This window comes from Vigna umbellata, chromosome 5 (assembly GCF_029865625.1).
Source record: "Vigna umbellata cultivar VRB3 chromosome 5, Vumbellata_1.0, whole genome shotgun sequence".
In the NCBI taxonomy this organism is placed as follows: domain Eukaryota; kingdom Viridiplantae; phylum Streptophyta; class Magnoliopsida; order Fabales; family Fabaceae; genus Vigna; species Vigna umbellata.
Window position 1 is genome coordinate 15,462,009 of NC_142169.1, and position 19,701 is coordinate 15,481,709.

A 19,701-nucleotide genomic window follows, 5' to 3' on the forward strand; every position below is an offset into this window, starting at 1 on the left:
AGATTACTAGTTATGTTTTTAGAAGTAGGGCATCTATGACTCAAACTTATTTCCTCAATAACTTATTTCATCTTATTTGAACTTATTATAATTAACAATTATGTAAACTTTCTTATTATGATTAATGTCAAATGCTTGTTTGTAGGTTTTAAGACTTATTTTATTTGTCAAATTTGTGAATGGATATAATGTGCAGCTCTTGTGAATTGTCTGTGTGGTATGGGCAGGTCTTGTAAATTGTCTGTTTGAATGAGTAGTATGCTATTCAAGTGAATTAATATGTTTAACCGTATATAGGTTATGTACGGATCATCCGTATATAGGTTACATACGGATTATCCGTATGTAACTTATATACTGATTATCCGTATGTAACTTATATACGATTATCCGTATGTAACTTATATACGGATTATCCGTATGTAAATTATATACGGATTATCCGTATGTAAATTATATACGGATTATCCGTATGTAACTTATATACGGATTATCCGTATGTAACTTATATACGGATTATCCGTATGTAATGTTATCTACAGCCTTTTTATATACGGATTTTTGGCCGTATATAATCCGTATATAATACGATTTTTTATACGAATTTTGGACGTTATATACGGATTTTGGCCGTATATAATCGCGATTTTTCTTGTAGTGATCTTTCATTTGAACCGATTAAAAAGCGTTTTCGTTGGGTTTTGGTGCAGTTTTGCTCGTGTCCTTGGGCGGTGTTCTTGGGCGGCGATTTCTTGCGTTTTGCACTCCTCATATTCCCTCCACTACGTTTTTAAAACCATCCAATACAAAAAATCGTACAATCCATTCTCTTCAACTAAAATATAAAGTTGTAAACTCGAATCACCATGAGCCAGGAGCAACCCGAGAGGCCTCAAGCAGAGAAAGATCCAATCAAATACGGCGACGCTTTAGACCTTTGATTTGTAGTGGCAGACATCTATATAGACGTATGATCTGTAGTGTCAGACGTCTATATAGACATATGATGTGTAGTGTCAGACGTCTATATAGATGTCTGACAGTGCAAACCGATGTTCCATCAACGTCACCCGTGAAGACGTCGGGTCGGGATCAGATGTAAAAAGCCCAAAATAATAGACGTCTAAAGCTTTTTCTGCACTAGTGTTCTCTGGTATCCTTTTTCTCATGACTCTATAGTTGTTGGTCCTTTAATTTTTAGTTTTTCATGAAGCTTTAAGTTCACTAAAGCATCTACTAAGACTAAGTGTTTTTTATGTTCGGACGAAGAGAGTGAAAAGAACTGTATGTGTTATTGTTAGAGTTAACTGTGTTAGTTTTGCCTATAAGTAGACATCATGTAAATGTGACTAGAAAAGAGAGTTTAATAAGTTAAAAATATAAGTTGAATGAAAGGTCACTCATACAACAACAATATATTTGTAATCTTTATAAGTTCTCGATACCTTGTGAGACGAAGAAACCTTGTTCATTCTGCAACATATTTTGAGTCTTATAAATGAAGAAACTATTAAAATATATATTTTACAACATAATAGAACAAATACTAATGCAATTGGAATAAATTATAGCTGTCAAAATGGGCTACCCGGTCCGACCCGGTCTGGCCCACCACGGGTTGGTCAATTAGTGAGTCAACCCAATCTGGCTCATTTATTAGCGAGTCAGAAAAATTTGAACACGGCCCGACCCACCATGGGTTGGTGGGTAAACATGTTGGCTCACTGGCTCACTTAATTACAATTTTCTTAAAATAAAAAAAATTACAAACTTTCTATAATTCAAATCTAAACAAATTTCACTCCCAACATGGGTGTTTAATTAATTTTGAAAATAAGGAACTTAAATAATTTTTTCAAGCAAAAAAAAATAATAAATATTTTTATAAAATTAAAATTAAATTTTAGTAAAATAAAATTAGGTAGGTGGGTTGGTGGGCCAACCCAGCCCACCACGAGTTCAACCTACATGAGTCGGGTTTAAATGAGTCGGGTTGAAATCTGACCCGCATAAAAAAATACAATTTTTTCAAACCCAACCCGGCCCGAACTCGTGGTGGGCCGGGTTGACCCGCGGGTTGTAACCCATTTTGACAACTCTAGAAAAAATAAAAGTGAATTAAGGAAAAAACAATGAAAAACATTCTAGGTAGGTACCCCACGAACAAGGGCAATGAAGATTCAATGAAGAAATTCTTCAAGATGATGGCAATGAAGATTCAATGAAGAAATTCTTCAAGATAAGAACAAAGAGAAAAAAACTTTCATATAATTCACACAAATTTATAATTTATTCAATTCTAAGGGTGAATAATACATTAAAGGAACCCTTTGTTTATAAAGAAGAAACAACGAATAAAAACAAAACTTGTTATAATTATAGGATTAGGTACATGAAAATTGTACGGTAGGGGTCAGACGGCTCTGGAGGATAATGTGTACTACATAGGCCGGATGACCCTAGAGGGTAAGGAACAGCTAAACAGTAGATAGACACTTGGACTTCGACAAACAAGACCGGACGGCTCCAGCAATATCGGACGGTCTTACTCGACAAATAAGTTTTCTCTACAAGGATTAAGGTAAATAGTGATTAAGGGTAATGGGCTAAGATTGTACCAAGATTAAGGTGTCACTAACCTCAAGCTCATCTTGAAAACTATAAATAAAGGTCAAAGGTAAGAGGTAGGTGATCGCATTTATTGTGCATTTAATACTATTGCTTTGATTACCATACGACTCGTTTGCTAACTTAAGCATCGGAGAATCTTTGACAGGTGCCCCTCCGGACTGTTGGAGTGAAGACGAAGATAAGAACGTGATTTCCCGAACGACTTTAAAAAAAAATTGTGAAGGTGTTAAAAGTTGGTTGACCCTATACCCAAAACAAAAATGAATTGAATTATCACCAATTTTAAAAAATAGGATGATAAATTATTATTGAGTTGATTAATTAGGATCACGAGTTTGTTTAAATATATTTCAAGATACAAGATATATAAAAGGTAAAATATGTAGTATAACAAGAAAAGACGAGAGATAAACAGAGAGACATAATATTTATACTAATTTACTTTATCACTAGAGTTAGAATTAGTTGCCTAATCATTATAATTATACCAATCAAATGCACTTTCAAGACTTCCAAGAACCCCTCAGGAAAACAGTAAAATTCAATGCAAACAAAATGATCTTGAACCCTACAAGATCTTTTACTCCACTTGTAAAACCTTATTACAAGAAACACTCTTGACAAAGTTAAGATAAATACACTGTAGAAATTATAAAAAATAAATCAGATCACCAAGTAAGATACAACACAACATATAAGAAGAGATATAAAGATTATCACAATGTGAACTTCTTAAACCAAGATTTAAATCAAAGATTAAAGTAGAAAAACTACAAGAAGTGTTCTTAGTCTCATGTTAGAGTACCTACCGTTTCGATTTTATGCAACGAAGTTTTGAAATGAGAGTGATATAGTAATTGTTGCAGCCAAATAAAATCATTTAGGTTTTTTTATAAAGTTTTTTAATATAGAATACAACTCTCTCTCTCTCTCTCTCTCTCTCTCTCTCTCTCTCCCTCTCTCTCTCTCTAATCTCTCTCGAATCTCTCTCTCGAATCTCTCTCGAATCTCTTGAATCTCTTGAATCTCTCTCTCTCTTGAATCTCTCTCTCTTGAATCTCTCTCTCTCTTGAATCTCTCTCTCTCTCTCTCTTGAATCTCTCTCTCTTGAATCTCTCTCTCTCTCTCTTGAATCTCTCTCTCTTGAATCTCTCTCTCTTGAATCTCTAATATCTTTCCTTATAAATATGGGAGTTTTAGAATGAAACAAAATTAAAATGTAGTGAAACTAAAAACACAATATTAAAGAACTAAAAAATAGATTATTGAAAACAAAATTAAAAAGAATCTAATTCATATCCCTTTATCAAATCAAATTCCTAATACAAATTACAAAGTGTAAATCCAAAATTAGAGAGAGAGAAAAAAAACTCGAATGTTAAACGATTGCTGCAAAACTCATTCAAATAGTATGCTCTTGATTTTGTTAATTAAACTTCAAGAATTAGTTTGTCTGGGTAAGAATGAAGAACAAAAAAAAAGAAAAATAAAATGAAGAGGAAATTCAAAATTTTGGAGAAAAAGAGATGAAAAGAATTTATAAAACTAAAAAATTAAACAAATGAATTTAGTAATCAATTAGAGACTATTTTATTTATATATAAGTTCTCTAATCATATGTTAGCATGAACCTAATTCATGTTTTGAAGGTGTACTTCATGTACTCTAAAAAATCCATAAAACTTATGCTAAGTTAGTTTCTTCAAGTGTTGAGCCTTTGTTATGGTCGTTGTTTTCGACTTTCAAAGCTTAGGCATACAATCCAAAAAATTTAGGTTGATTTGTGTTTTGGAGAGATTCTACTTGAAAGCTTCAAGCATATTCAGAATAATATGCATGCTCTCAAATATGTCATCAATACTTTCACCATTCTTCATGGTGAAAGACTTGTACTAACATGTGAGGGCAATAAATTTTCTTAGATAAACATTTTTGTTTCCCTCTTCATTCATTCTCAAGTATTCTTGTATCTCTTTTTGATATTCTTCAACATGCAAACCTTTTTCTATTCATTTTAGACAAAACATAAGTAAAGTGTACCTTTCGCTAGACATTCTGAGTAACCTTTTAGAGGCTGAACTTTGATACCAACTATAAAAATCAACGCACGCACACAAACGCACGCACACACACACGCACGTACGCACGCACACACACACACACACACATACACACACACACGTACACACACATACACGCACACAAACACACGCACACACACACACATGCACACATGCACACACGTACTCATGCACGCACACACGCACACACTCACGCACACACACACGCAAGCTCACGTCACGCACACACACACGCACGCACAGACACACACCCACGCCCACACACACGCGCACAAACACACACACGCACACACACACACACGCACACACACACTCACCCACCCGCACACGTACACATATACACAAACACACACGCACACATACGTACTCATGCACGCACACACACACACTCACGCGCACACACACACAAGCAGACACATAGTCACACGCACATGCACACACAAACACCCACGCACACGCACACACACGCACACACACACACACTAACATGCACACACACACGTACTCACACATTCACACACGTACTCACACATTCACACACGCACAAACATACACGCTCACGCACACACACTACACACACATAAACATCCATGCATACACGCCAATACACAAACAAGCAAACACACACGCGCGCGCGCGAACGCTTGTACGCACGCATGTACGCTCGCACGCACGCACAAACGCATGTAGTCACTTACGCACGAAGACACACACATGCACACACACACACACGCATACGGACGCACACATGCACTCATAGACGCACACACACACTCACGCACGCGGGCACACGTACACACACACGCGCACACACACATGCACACATACGCACACACTCACGCACACACACACACACATACACAACACACACAAATGCACAAATGCACACATGCACACACACAAACACCCACACACGCATGCACGAACGCACACACTTACTCACGCACGTATGCACGTACATACGCACTCACACACGCACACCCACACATGCAGACACACATACACACACACACAAACACACACACACGTACACACACACAAACTCACGCACACACACACAAACAAACACATACACGCACGTTATCGCACACAGACACGTACACACACAAACACATACATACACACGCACACACACACGCATGCACACACGCACTCACGATGCACACACTCATGCATACATACAGACACACATACATACGCGCACATACACACGCACGCAAACGTCACACACACATACACACACGCACGCATGGTCGCACGCACAAACGCTCGCACACACACACACACATACGCACACACAGACATGCACAAACACACACGCACAAACACACACGCACACAGACATACGCACACACACACACACATACTCACACTCACGCATAAGCACAAGTAGACACACACGCTCACACACACGCACACACATACGCGCACACACACACACACGCACACACGCACGAACACACATACACGCACACACACACAGACACAGACACACGCACGCACACGCTCGGGCGCACGCTCACACACTCTCTCCCTCGCATGGAGGCACGAATGCACGCACTCACGCACACACATACGCACTCACACACGCAGACACACACACACAACATGAAATGTAAAAGATCAAAGGGAAAGAACAAATAATCTATATTCTTATATTGGTTCATATAATCTCAAAGACTATCCAATTTTTATCAATCAATCAAGTTCCAGTTGATAGATTCATAATGTGAACTACACATAAGTATTCTTTCCAAAGTCACTTTTTGGATCAAATAAGTTTTATTTTTCAAGTCTCTCCTACCTCAACACGAATATTCTTTTGACTCTCAACCATTCCTGGTTGACCCCGCTCAATTTTTCTTTTTCCAATCCACTTATGGGTCAACTAAGTATTACTTTGGAAAATCACTCCTAGCTTATACAAACAAAAGGTTTGAGTGATCAAAAAATCATAGTTTTAGTTCATTAGAGAGGTTAACGTCTTTAAATGTATACAATAGTTAAACTCTTTCAACTAGTTTGATAAAATAAACACAAACATTGATTTTACAAAGCTTTTAGGTTAGAAAAAAATTCAATATAGTTTTGACACTTGAAAGATGATCGCTCTAGTTCCTATCTTCTTCTTCTAAAATAGCCTTTATATTGGCTTCAGAAGAGATTATTGTAAATTCTTTCTTTTTACCTTTGATGTTGAATAACATTTAATGTTCTCCATGGAGCATTAATTGCTCCTTTCATCTTTACTTAAATTTTTTTTTATACCTAATAGTACTTATCTTCTTAGGTTCGATAGCTTTATATTTCTCTGAAAGAGCACATTGTGTACTAGGCTAATAGCTTGGTCAAATTTAACAAGCTTGTGTAAAATAACGTTGGTGAACATTTCAACTTTAACTCAAATCTCAAAGAGATATTTCAATGTAGCTTTGAACTTGGGCATGAATCTCTTGATGACAAATCATGAAAACATTCTCCACATCCTTAAACCTAAGCTTTAAAATATTTTTCATGAGTTGTCAACTTAAAGTTTTACTTTGTACTTATCATCTAATTGGTCTTCAATTAACTTATCAGATGAAGTGGAACTTCATACAAGTGTTTTATCATATGTTAGACAACGTGCACTCATGGCCTAATCCAACATTTGTCAAATGTAATGGTTGCATATTTTTCAAGCTCGCAACATGTTGTATTCAAGCATGCAATCAAAACAATCCAAGTATTTGTTAGATACAATATTAAGATTAAAACTCTATACCTATCTTGTGATGAAGACTTCACTTATCAAATGAAGCAAAGATTACAAGGTGTTGTATAGTTTGTTAGACGAAACACTAGTATCTTATATGATTTGTTGTTTATAAAGCACAATGTCTTATGCATTTCCATGTCTTATGCTTTATTGCAAAAAACACTTAATCAAAACTAGGGTTGTTAGACTTTACTCTATCACATATTTACTCTAAAGTGTGTCAATTTGTATTAAACAACTTTATTGTTGTATAGACATATTGAGTATGGAAAGGTATTGCTTATTCAATGTTAAACTCAAGAAGAGTTTAGCAAGCAATTTGGGGAACTTTTGTATACTTTTCTCGAAAAGACCTTATGTAATTGTTAGACTTTGTATACTCATAAATTAAAAGTGAGTGATAATCCTTATATTAATTTTAATCGATGGAACCTATTTTAATTTAGTTAGAGATTTTGTATACTCATAAATTAAAAGTGAGTGATAATCCTTATATTAATTTTAATCAATGAAACTCATTTTAATTTAGTTTTGGAAAACTGGTAACCCGGTTTGGATTCCATATACCATTTAATTAATTCCCTTGAATGATGTAATTGTTCATAATTTCTTATCTTACCTTTAATATATATCTATTTATTTATCTTCCCTTTCCCTATCCCACCTAATATATATATATATATATATATTGGTTTGTTAACGCGTGTACGCCTGTTTTTCAGTTGGTACATTTTAGCAATGTATATCGGGTTTTAGTAGACAAAAATACCCTTATATATCATGGATTCTAAGTTTTAAGGTTAAGGGCATTTTAATAATTTTCATTCTCAAAACTAAAAAAAAAAAAAAAAACCTCAAACCCTTACTCACCTCTCTCATTCCTCTCAACCCTTTTTCTTTCATCTCTCTCAAAAACACTTGTCGTTAAACAATTTGCCTTTGTAAAGAGTTGAGTCATTGACATATTCACCTTCAGGCAAAGGTTCATTCAAGATCTCTTCAATTTCACCATCTTCACTAACCTCTCTAATTTCATCATCTCTAAAAAAAACCCTCCAAGCCAATTGTCAATTCTTTCGGATGTCATTATGTTTGTGAAAATTAGATAAAATTATATACGACAAAAATTATAAAATGAAAACTCATTATAAAATCATTTTTTGTAAGAAATTGTTTAACAACGAGTGTTTCTGATTTTTTCCAAGCCAATTACCAATTCCTTTGATGTCATTATTCTTGAGAAAATTAGATAAGACAAAATTTATAAAATGAAAACTCATTATAAAATCATTTTTTGTAAGAAATTGTTTAACAGCGAGTATTTCTGATTTTTTCCAGGTCAATTACCAATTCCTTTATGCTTGTGAAAATTGGATAAAAATAGATAAGACAAAAATTATAAAATGAAAACTCATTATAAAATCATTTTTTTTAAGATTGTTTAACTGCAAGTGTTTCTGATTTTTTCAAGTGGGGCTACAGTAGGATGACAGAGAAAAGGTTGGAGTGAGAGAGATGAAAGATAAAGGGTTGAGAGGAATGAGAGAGGTGAGTAAGGGTTTGGGGTTTTTTTTTTTTAGTTTTGAGAATAAAAATTATTAAAACATCCTTAACCTTAAAACTTAGAATCCATGATATATAAGGTATTTTTGTCGTCCGGTACACATTGCTAAATTATACCAACTAAAAAACAGGCGTACGCGCGTTAGCAAACCCCATATATATATATATATATATATATATTTGGAATCATTGGATTCAAAATATATTGCTTAAGAAAAAAAAATGAGATCATACTTTTGATTTAGTCTTTTTACTATTATATTTTAAAATATATGATTAACTATATCTTTTAGTAGTTGAACTTGAACGTGATATTAAAATTCATCCTCCTTCCAAACTTTGTTGATAGATTTTTATTTATAAACTTTAAAAATAAATAAATATATTATTTTTAATTCAACTATATTAAATATTTTTTATATGTCCATACACGTTTTAGGATAATATTTGCATTGCTTAAAGCATTTCTATCTTAAAAAAATAGTGTTACTAGGTTAAAAGAATTATATTTATTATTTTTAAAGTTTGAAAACTAAAATATATCAAAATTTAAAATATAAATAAATTTTAATTTTGTATAAAATTTGAAACTAAAAATATATTTAATCTTAAAATATAATATGCTTTCTTGCTGAAGTAGAATGGAGACTGCAGAAGAAGCTCTAGAATGACGAGAAGGTATGCTCACTGTGGTACGAGTAGCGTGAGGTAGGTATCAAGAGCATTTTGGCCTTTCACTTGGAATTGGAGACATGAGATGCAAAATTAATAGAAAACACAAGGGTAAAGAAACAATTGTCTGTTCAGTTTAAGTTAAATAATTAGTACTGGATAATGGTATTCGTACCCTCCTTTTTCTATTTTAAATCATAGATCTCTTTCTTTCCCTCTTACACAATCCAATATACTATTAGTTTAAACCTTCAGCAGTGCACAATAACTTTCTAAATAATTAAAACATTACCAATCTTACCGTGCTTAGCAACTCTTTATTGGGTAAATACGAATAGTTATTACACTATCAATGCATTTTAAATAACTTACACACATCACTTTTGATTTAAGCTTTAAGGAAAAGAATGTGCAGTAATACATAAATGCATGAAAAGTTCCTTTCCGATTTTTTTTCCTGAGACAGTTCAGGGACTGAATGACATCCCTAAATATTTACGAATACACAGACATGGACAAACATAGAGGAAATGAAACTTGGAGATTCCCTATGATGTCACAGACAAATATTTACATACAGAAACAATATATAAACATTGTCTTAAAGACAACCCAGACTTTGCTGATCTCAGCTACTTGCAGAAGGGCCGAAGTACATACAGATGGGGGGATCGATCCTCATTATAGAAAGGATTGCAGATGGAATTGTCCATATTCCATCACCACATATCAATCCAGAAGCAACTGCCCCAGCATAATCCTCTGCATCCTTTCTATTCAACTTTTCCCATACAAACAGTATCACAGTTCCAACAAACATATCAACTGCAAAGTAAGCACCGATGTAGAAAGGAACTGCCATTGCCATTGGGATGGGTATGTACTGTGAGAATTTCTTGGGAGTCACATCCCTTACAAGATTGATAGCCAGGGCTGCCGCAAAGAAACCGCCACACATTTCCATGCAGTACTTTGGAAGCTCTGAGAATCCCTGAACACCAAGAATGGCCATTTCCCTGAATATAACGGCGTATGGTGCTTTGTAAGGGCCATCAGGTGAGCCAATTTCAAAGGCAGTCCAGAACATCCAGAAAGTGAGAGGAGCGATCACACAACCCATCGCTGTTCCTATCAATTGGCTCACAAACATGGACTTTGCTGATGAGAAGGTAAGGTAACCGGTCTTGAAATCTTGCATGAGATCAGCAGCAGTTGAGACTATAGACATCATAACAGCACATGAAGCTACACCTGCTATTACACCACCATTTTGACCCACTGCTGCCGCAATTATGAAAAGACCAATCTTTCCGTAAGTGGACGCCAGGCTCCAGTCTGTGAGGCCAGTGCCGTAAGAGTTGCAGAAGGCAAGGGCAGGGGCAAGGATGTAAGAACACAGAACCAAGTACCATTTGAGAGGAGGAAAAATCATTGGTATTGTTGCTATGGATATTGCAGCCAAGCCCACATATCCAGAAGCCGCGAACCAGGTGGGTATCCCGTCCTTCAAAAATACTTCATCTCTCATCTTTTCTACTGATTGCAGTTTAGAACTCTCATCATCTGAGAACATGGATATGAAAATAATTAACTTTCATAGATTATATACACTTGCAGACAGATACTGACCAAATAATCAAATCAGTGATATGACCTATGGAGAGTTATGCTTAAGGAGGTTATCCTACTAATAATCAAATAAAATATCAATCTATTAAACATGGCTTCGTTTCCAAATAATCAGAAAACAGATGAAGTCATTTTCAAATAAATTATTGTGATGGCTAATCTTTTGACTATGGATTGGAAAAAATTATTTGTAGAACTCAAGGTTAACTTCAAATGCATACTCTTAATAGCACTAGTTTCAACTGATGACACTGGGAGTAGATAATCAGATAATTTTCAATAGTTAACTAACTACATTCAGTTCCGTTGTTTTCCACAATGTAACCAGTTCAATATTATCCATAGCGAAGTCGTCATACAGGTCAAGACTAAATGTCTGTAACGGAAGTAACTTATTGTAAAACTATAAGATACTCACAAGTTGACAAAACCTACATGTGTGGCAAGAGAAATGACTAGGCAGATACCAACATAACTTTATCAAAAGGAAAAAGAAATCATACTTGTAAACATATATGGAAAATATTTTATGTACTCACCATTAACCTCAGTCACAACAGGAAGGGTGATCTGTTTGGAGCTTGCCCTCCACATCTCCCTAATAGTTATAATTATAATCTTTACCAGATTATAAATACCATCCCCTAAAATAAGGGCAATAGATATGAAGACCTACAGAAAACATGATAAGTAAGAAAAAAGCTGTACAAAAGAACTATAACACAATATGGCACATTGTGAGACATTAAATCTTGGGAAAACCCAAATAAAATTCAGGCCAGCTCAGTGTGTTGTAGAGGGAATAAGGCAAAACTATTTCAATATCAAGTCAAAACAAGTACTATAGTTTACTGTACAGAGCAAGATGAAAGTAGAATTTAAAATTTCAGAGTTGATAATGATCAAATATAGTTTACGGCGTCATGTTATACTATCGACTATTTTCTTTTAAACCTAAAAGTTGAGATATAAAGAAGGAAAATATGATGTATTACATTTGTATTTTAATTAATAAATAGTAGGTTGCTGATGCTTAGAACTCAAGTTATGAGTAATCAAGACTTTCGAATGTCAATTTCAAATTTATACTAGCAATTTAGATGAAATTTTAAGGGACCGTTTCCATCCTAAATCACAAGTACTGTTTGCTGTAAAGTTTCCTTAGAGATGTCCTGCAAGTATATTTTCTTAGCCATACCTTGTATCCATAAAGACCTTTGAAATCATTGCTACCAAGGTCAGCTGGATACCAGTCCCCAGCATGCTCAGAGATAAAAGGCCACAGAAAGCCCCATGATATAATAGCTCCAAGGAGAACTGAACAATTTACTAGATGGGGACAGATAAGGCCACATCCAACATAGGTTGGACTGAAGTCAAAGTAGAATCTGCATGAAAAGGATGCCATGTTAGTATCTGAACAATTAGCTGTATCCTCAGAACCCTATACATTCACATTGCAGCACAGCAGTTAACAGTTAAGAATAAAGCATAAATCAACTTATTTCATAATTATTACAAACTTTTGACACGCTGTTATTAATGAAAGAGTAGTTGCTTCAAGCACCATGGCGTCACAAGGGGCAGTTCAAAAGTACAAACAACCACAAAGTAAAATCTGAAACCAACTGCTTAATTAGGCTATTCTGGGGAGTTGTTGCCTCTTATGCTACCATGATCTGTTTAATAACAGAATCGGTAAAGGTGCAGTTTTGTTTAATTGTATTCTTTCAATAACAGACAATAGAGATCCTAGGCCACCATTAACATTATGCACGTCAGTCATTTAATATCTGTGTTTTCTGTTACATTGAAGCAGAGGAAGAATAATAAAACTCTAACCGGTTCTGGAAACGAAAAACAAAATCAAAGAGGGCCACAGCCAACCATTTGCAACAATAACACAACTAGAACTCTACAAGCTAAAGGCTGAATTGCAAACCTAGAACACAATTTCATTCTTCATTTCTTTTTATCATTCCATTAATTAAATAGTCTACAGACTAAGAATTCATTAATCCTTCCTCGTTAATATTAAAATTATTTTCTACTTCTTAACCTGCTACCACTTTCTCTTTCTCACTCTCGTTCAGCTACTTAATTATCATGTTCCTACGCAAACCAGGGAATTAACCGGTCTGAGACAGGCTGGGACGTTATCCAAAGTGCATGCATTAGTGGAACTTTGGATCAGCCACTTTTCCTTAGTCTATCAGTACCACTTGTAATTATTCTCAGGAATTCATGTAGTTCCAGATTTTCAACTAACGTGCTAGTAGTAGGATAGCTATGGGTTGAGTTTATCAGAAATAACTAGTTAAAGTTTGTGACATTACCCCATTAGTTTCTTAAGAATGTATTGGAATTTGTTAAGAAGTGAACTTTAAGCCTAATTCAACCCCAAAAACCAGCTTGTAAGGTGAGATTTGCACCCACTTATATACTCTAAATTGGCTTTATCTCTAGTCGATGTGAAACTTTTCAACACACTCCCCTGAGGTATATACATCTCAAGCATGAGACTAGACATTAATGGGTGGTCCGATAACGATGCGATAGCGGGTGGAACAATATGTCCACACAAACTTCACTAAGACAGACTCTAACTTGGCTCTGATACCATGTTAAGAGGTAGACTTTAAGCCTAACTCAACCCCACAAAAACGACTTGTAAGATGAGGTTTGCGCCCACTTATATACTCTAAATTGATCTTATCTCTAGTCGATGTAAGACTTTTCAACAGAATTCATAATCATAATTCATTATTGTTATATTTCCAGTACTGGGAAATATACATCATGAGGTACCGTGTCTTTTGTTATTTATCAGGTTCATTAAGTTCTGATTATTAGTAACAAATAAAAATCCTAGCACACCTCATGGATTTTTATTGGATCCAAAAGGTTCCTTATACAGCTGTTAGGTTTCTTGAGAGCAAGAAACCCTGAACACAATCCTGGTATGACACCAGAAAACGAAACTCACACCCTAGCTCACAAAAGAATAATTGTTTCTTTATTTCTGACAACACAACAATGTACAAACACATTCGAGGAAGCCTATCTTCCTCCCCACAGAAGGCAAAGATCCTGTCTCAACTACAAACAATACAACGTGTCCCTTAAAAGACACTTATTCCCCCTTTTATAGGTAATTCCTAAAAACAACCTCCAAAAGTAACCGCATAACCAACTCCCCCCTCCATTCTATCTTATGTCCTGTTTTTGTCCCCTTTTTTTCCTGACATAAACCCTTAAGACCCTATCAGTCACCAAATAAACACAAAAGTAGATTAATAGTTTAATACAAGCCTTTCAAAAAGAATTTACTCATTTCAATATCATCTCTTAATAGCAACATACAACCTTAGACCCACATACAAGTTACTATTGGACTGTTATTGCCTAGTCATTATCGCTCATTAAACAGATTATACTATTTTGATAGCCAAAAGCAGATGTTCATAATTATATGATTAGGAAATTAATTCTGTAAAGTGAAGAGAAAACTAAAATCTAAAGAACCTTACGTGTTCCTAAATAGTGTCAAACCAAAGCTAGGGAAGTTGTCAAATCCACATGAATCGCCAATACCACTGAAGAACCACTTAAAGCAACTCCAGACAAAACTTATGCTTAAATACTTCCCAAGCTGCCGAACTTGATTCCTGTGCAATTCTCATAGACAATAAATTAATATTATAGAAAGCAAAGAAAATAGAGACAAAATAATAATAGGTTAAAAGATGGGTTAAAAGGTTTCAGCTATGCTTAGATTAATAAGTGAAAATATATAGCAATAATGTGTGTGACCTGTACAGAGTGTAAGATACAAAAATCTTCTGAATGGTCAAATTAACATAATTTGTAAAATATACCCTGCAAGTTCTGCTCCAGTTTTTGTATGGAAACTGTTAATTAGCATTGCTGTCGCTGTCCCACTGGGATATGTAAGCTTATAATCCAAGACCATAACCTAAAATTCCATTCACAGAAATCAGTACACACTGGCAAAGGAAATGATGTATCAAATACGCAACAGATGGAAGTACAGAGGTAAGAGCTATACAAAGAACAGAAAAGCCAAAACCAAAATTTGCACTCCTTGCAGTTCCCCTCTTACTTTATTCACTTTCTCATTATAGATGTACAACTAAATACACGTCATTTGATTTTGTACGAAAAGAACAATTTCAAAAGTCAAAGGCTTTAAAAAAAACAATTTCTCTTTAAATAAACATTTCCATTAAGGTTTTTTAACAACAGTCTTCTTTATATATCTATAAAAACATTATTACCCTCTCAAAAGAGAAATTATTCACATTTTTGACCCCCCAAAAAGAAAATAACTCAAAATTTGCACCACACATATGACTCCTTAAAACTTTGTATAGGATGGAAGCATTATTTTTAATATATGGGAAAATAATGCATTCTCTAAAATGCTTTTGTATAGTCTTCACAACAAATAAGTAAGATTTTGTATTGCAGAATGCCAAATATTCAGAAATAAAATTATAAACATGGAAGTTCACGAAGAAAGGTACATTCATCATATCATTAGCTCAAAAAAACCTATGGAACAATTGGTATAATGAATACCAGCTCAAAGTTTGACCACATTTAATAACTTGACTTTCCGGATTAAGAGAGACAAAAAGCACCCTCCTGCTTTTCTCTCTTATTAAAAGTTAATTTGCATAAGATAAAGAACAAAAGGAATAATGAAAGAAATACAGTTCAAGTAAATCTAATACAAAAACAACAAACCAAATAGATTTACCTTCCGAAGTGGCACAAGGCTAAAAAGTCCAAGGAAACTGACAACAAACATGAAACCCATCATCCAACCCAATCCTGGATTTTTAATATCTTCAGCTCTATTACCAGGGTAATCAGGGCCTATGAGTTCATATGTTCTCTGATCCATGGCAATCAAGGATGAACCAAAGCCACCTGTCAACAACATCACAGTTTGCACGTAAGAGAAACTATAGGGAAAAAATCTCACCAATGTAAGAAGCAACTCTCATGGCCACCAGATTGCTTCACAAGAGTTGACAAGCAATCGCGTTTAACAAATTATGCTTTACCATGTACAATTAAGAAAATAAACACATTTAACATTCACTCCTTAATTTTATTTTATGTTTCCCTTTTGCTGAGAGATTTTACTAATGTTATAAAGCTTTTTAACAGATTTCCTTCATAAGGCGGTTAAATTTGATGGATTTTAACACAAATGAAATCTCGCTAGTCTATTATCATCCTTTTATGTATGGACTACATGTATATTCTATGACTTAATATGCTCGAGCTTGAAATTACCAGAATGGGTGGTAAAACTCTTCTTGTCGACTTATCGCAACTAGTGGGTACCCAAATCTCAAACTCAAGACTACTACTTTAAACTCAAAAGATCTCCTGCTAATTTACTATTATTCCAAGAAAAATACGATAAAATTTGGAAACATACATAATATAGTTATAAATATAGGAATCCTACTCCATTATCAATTAACCTTATCCCTTTCACAAAACTCCCATAACCTCAAAGAACCTTCACAATACCAACGCCAATCTGAACCTTATGTTCCAACAAAGCACCAAACATTTTTCAAAGAGCTACGCAATTCTAAAGCGAATTCAACAGCAACAAACCACAGGAACATTCTTATCAATGATTTAAATTGTAGTTGGGTCGTAGTTTTGTGGCAAACTTTGACCTTGTCGCAGACCAATTTTTAAGCAAAGACAAGACAACTGAGTGAATGTTCAGATTAAGATTTGGAGAACTCAAAAGAACTTGTATTCTAAAACTAATAACTTTTTCCTTCTTCATCATGTGCATTGCAATTACTTAGTGTACTAGAAATCACAAAACTTCAACCAAAACAAACAAGTACTGAAGAGAGAGAGAGATACCACTAAAGGCAAGGCCATAGCAAGCAACCACACACGTCTGAATAACAGTGTTCTCTTGTTTGGTGAAGGGTTTGGTGAAAAATCCTATCTTGGTCAAGAAACCAGTCCAGGTCTTGACAAAGAAAAACCCCAACAAACCAGCAGCCACGTTGAGGGAAGGGATGATTCCAACTGTGAGGTTGAGCTTGTGGGTGATGATGCAGAACAAGCTCCCCAACACAGCACTCACCACCAACCCTCTTATCGTGATTTGCTCCTTCCATTCTGGAACCTCCTCACGCAAATACTCCTCCTTCTCCTCGTTACCGTTAGGATTCACAAGCAGGGGCTCCGAAATATCCACTGACGAGGTCTCTGTGCCCATCGTGCCCGAGAGTAACAAAGAGAGATTCGGGGTTTTCGGGTGGAATCAGATTAACCAGAAGACCAAATATGTTATCAGCTGTTGTGAATTCAGATGAAATCAATGATTGAGTTGGGTTATGGGACTCAAAATGTATCTGGACATTGATTTTGACAGGATTAGATTTTTTATGAGCATTTATAGAATCAGAACTGCTATGTTTCTGTCATTGTTTATGGGTAAGTTACAGCGGGACACGCAACTGGATCGGGTTAATCTGGGATTCCAACCTAACCTAACAACCTGTCATCACGTTCTTGGATTCTTTTGGTTTAGCCAAGTTGCCTAATATAAAAGAGTATTTCATCTACACCTGCATCATCAAAAATTCCACTTTTAACTTTTTTATATCTTATCATTATTTTACATCTTTAATTTTATAAAACTTTTATTTTAATTTTAATAAATATATTTTTGTTTTCTTCTTTTTCTTATTAAAAAAGATTTTACGTCACCTTAATAATAACTAAATTTAAAATTCAAATATTATTTAATAGAATTTTATATTTTAATAATTATTAAAATATGATTTATGTTATAACAATATTTATATTAAAAATATAAAAATAAAATAATTAAAATAAAAATAATAAGTAAAATTATATTAAATAAAATATTTAATATATTCAAATATATTAAATTATATTAAAATATTAAATTAAATTAAATAATTATTAAAATTTAAATAATAAACAAAATTTTAAAACAATTATTTATCAAATAATAAATAAAATTATATTAAATAAAATATTTAAATATACTAAATTATATTAAAATATTAAATTAAATTAAATAATTATTAAAATTTATATATAAAATAAAATTTTAAAAACCATTCTTTATCGGATATGATATCCTATTCATAACTTATCGATCCAATTAACAAATTTTTCAAAATTTTGTTTCTTTAAAATTTTAATAATTATTAAATTTAATTTAATATTTTAATATAATTTAATATATTTAAATATATTAAATATGATTTTGAGTATTATTTTGTTTTTATTTTTATTCTTATTTTAGTTATTATTTTTCAATTTTCTTAATAGAACTATTTTAAAAATATAAATTATATTTTATTAATTATTAAAATATAAAAATATAATAAGTAATATTATAATTTTTATTTAAGTTTAATATTTATTAAATTTTAAATAAAAAGCAAAAGTATTAACATATTTTATAGATTTTAATATATAAATAAGTTTTTTAAAATTTTCATTTTTATTTAAAATTTAATAATTATTTGATTTATTTTAATATTTTATTATAATTTAATATATTTGAATATATTAAATCAAATTTATTATTATTTATTATTATTATTATTTTATTTTTATGTTTTTTAATATAACTATTATTATAATATAAATTATATTTTAATAATTATTAAAATACAAATTATTTTAAATAATATTTAAATTTTAAATTAAATTAAATTATTATTAAGATAGTGAAGATTGTTTTTAATAAAAAAGAAAAGAAAATGGAAAAATATTTATTAAAGTTAAAAATAAAGTTTGAAAAAGTTGGAGATGGAGGATGAGATGCCAGAAGGTTAAAAGTGGAATTTTTGGAGGTGCAGGATGAGATCTTGGAGGTTTAGGATGAAACACTCAATATAAAATTAAGTCGTTTTATTTATTTTTTTAATTCCTAAAATCATTTTGGCTTTGCTTAAATTCGACCTTTTATTTTAGGTTTAATATTGTACCTAGTTTTATTCGATTGTGTCAATTTGATCCCTGGTTTTAAAAAAGTGTCAACTTGGTCCTCATTTGATAAATTTTGCGTCAACTTTGTCCCTTCCGTTAAATAGAAACAAACGAAGTTAAAGATTAATGATCTAGCAGAAGACGTGTTATTTTGTAGATATATTTATGTTGGCGTGTTAGTGAATGGGTGCAGAGATGAAATTTAGGAGTGCACTTTGTATTTTCTAGGCCAAGCCCAAGCCCTCTTTTCTCTAGGGTTTCTTTTTCTCCTTTTCAGAAATGGTCTCTTCTCCAACTTCGCTAGCGGCAGTTGGTCGGCCAAAA

At 33.4% G+C, this 19,701-nt stretch overlaps 1 protein-coding gene across 1 annotated transcript; it reads right to left on the minus strand.

Moving 5' to 3' along the window:
- Positions 1 to 10,062: 10,062 nt before the first annotated feature.
- YSL6 (YELLOW STRIPE like 6) lies at positions 10,063 to 17,891 on the minus strand. Its single transcript, XM_047307684.2, has 7 exons — positions 17,260 to 17,891; positions 16,118 to 16,290; positions 15,213 to 15,310; positions 14,865 to 15,002; positions 12,533 to 12,722; positions 11,874 to 12,006; positions 10,063 to 11,268 (listed from the first exon to the last, which is right to left on the minus strand). The coding sequence occupies exons 1-7, from the start codon at positions 17,621 to 17,623 to the stop codon at positions 10,334 to 10,336; spliced, it is 2,031 nt and encodes a 676-aa protein (XP_047163640.1). The 5' UTR covers positions 17,624 to 17,891; the 3' UTR covers positions 10,063 to 10,333.
- Positions 17,892 to 19,701: the final 1,810 nt, after the last annotated feature.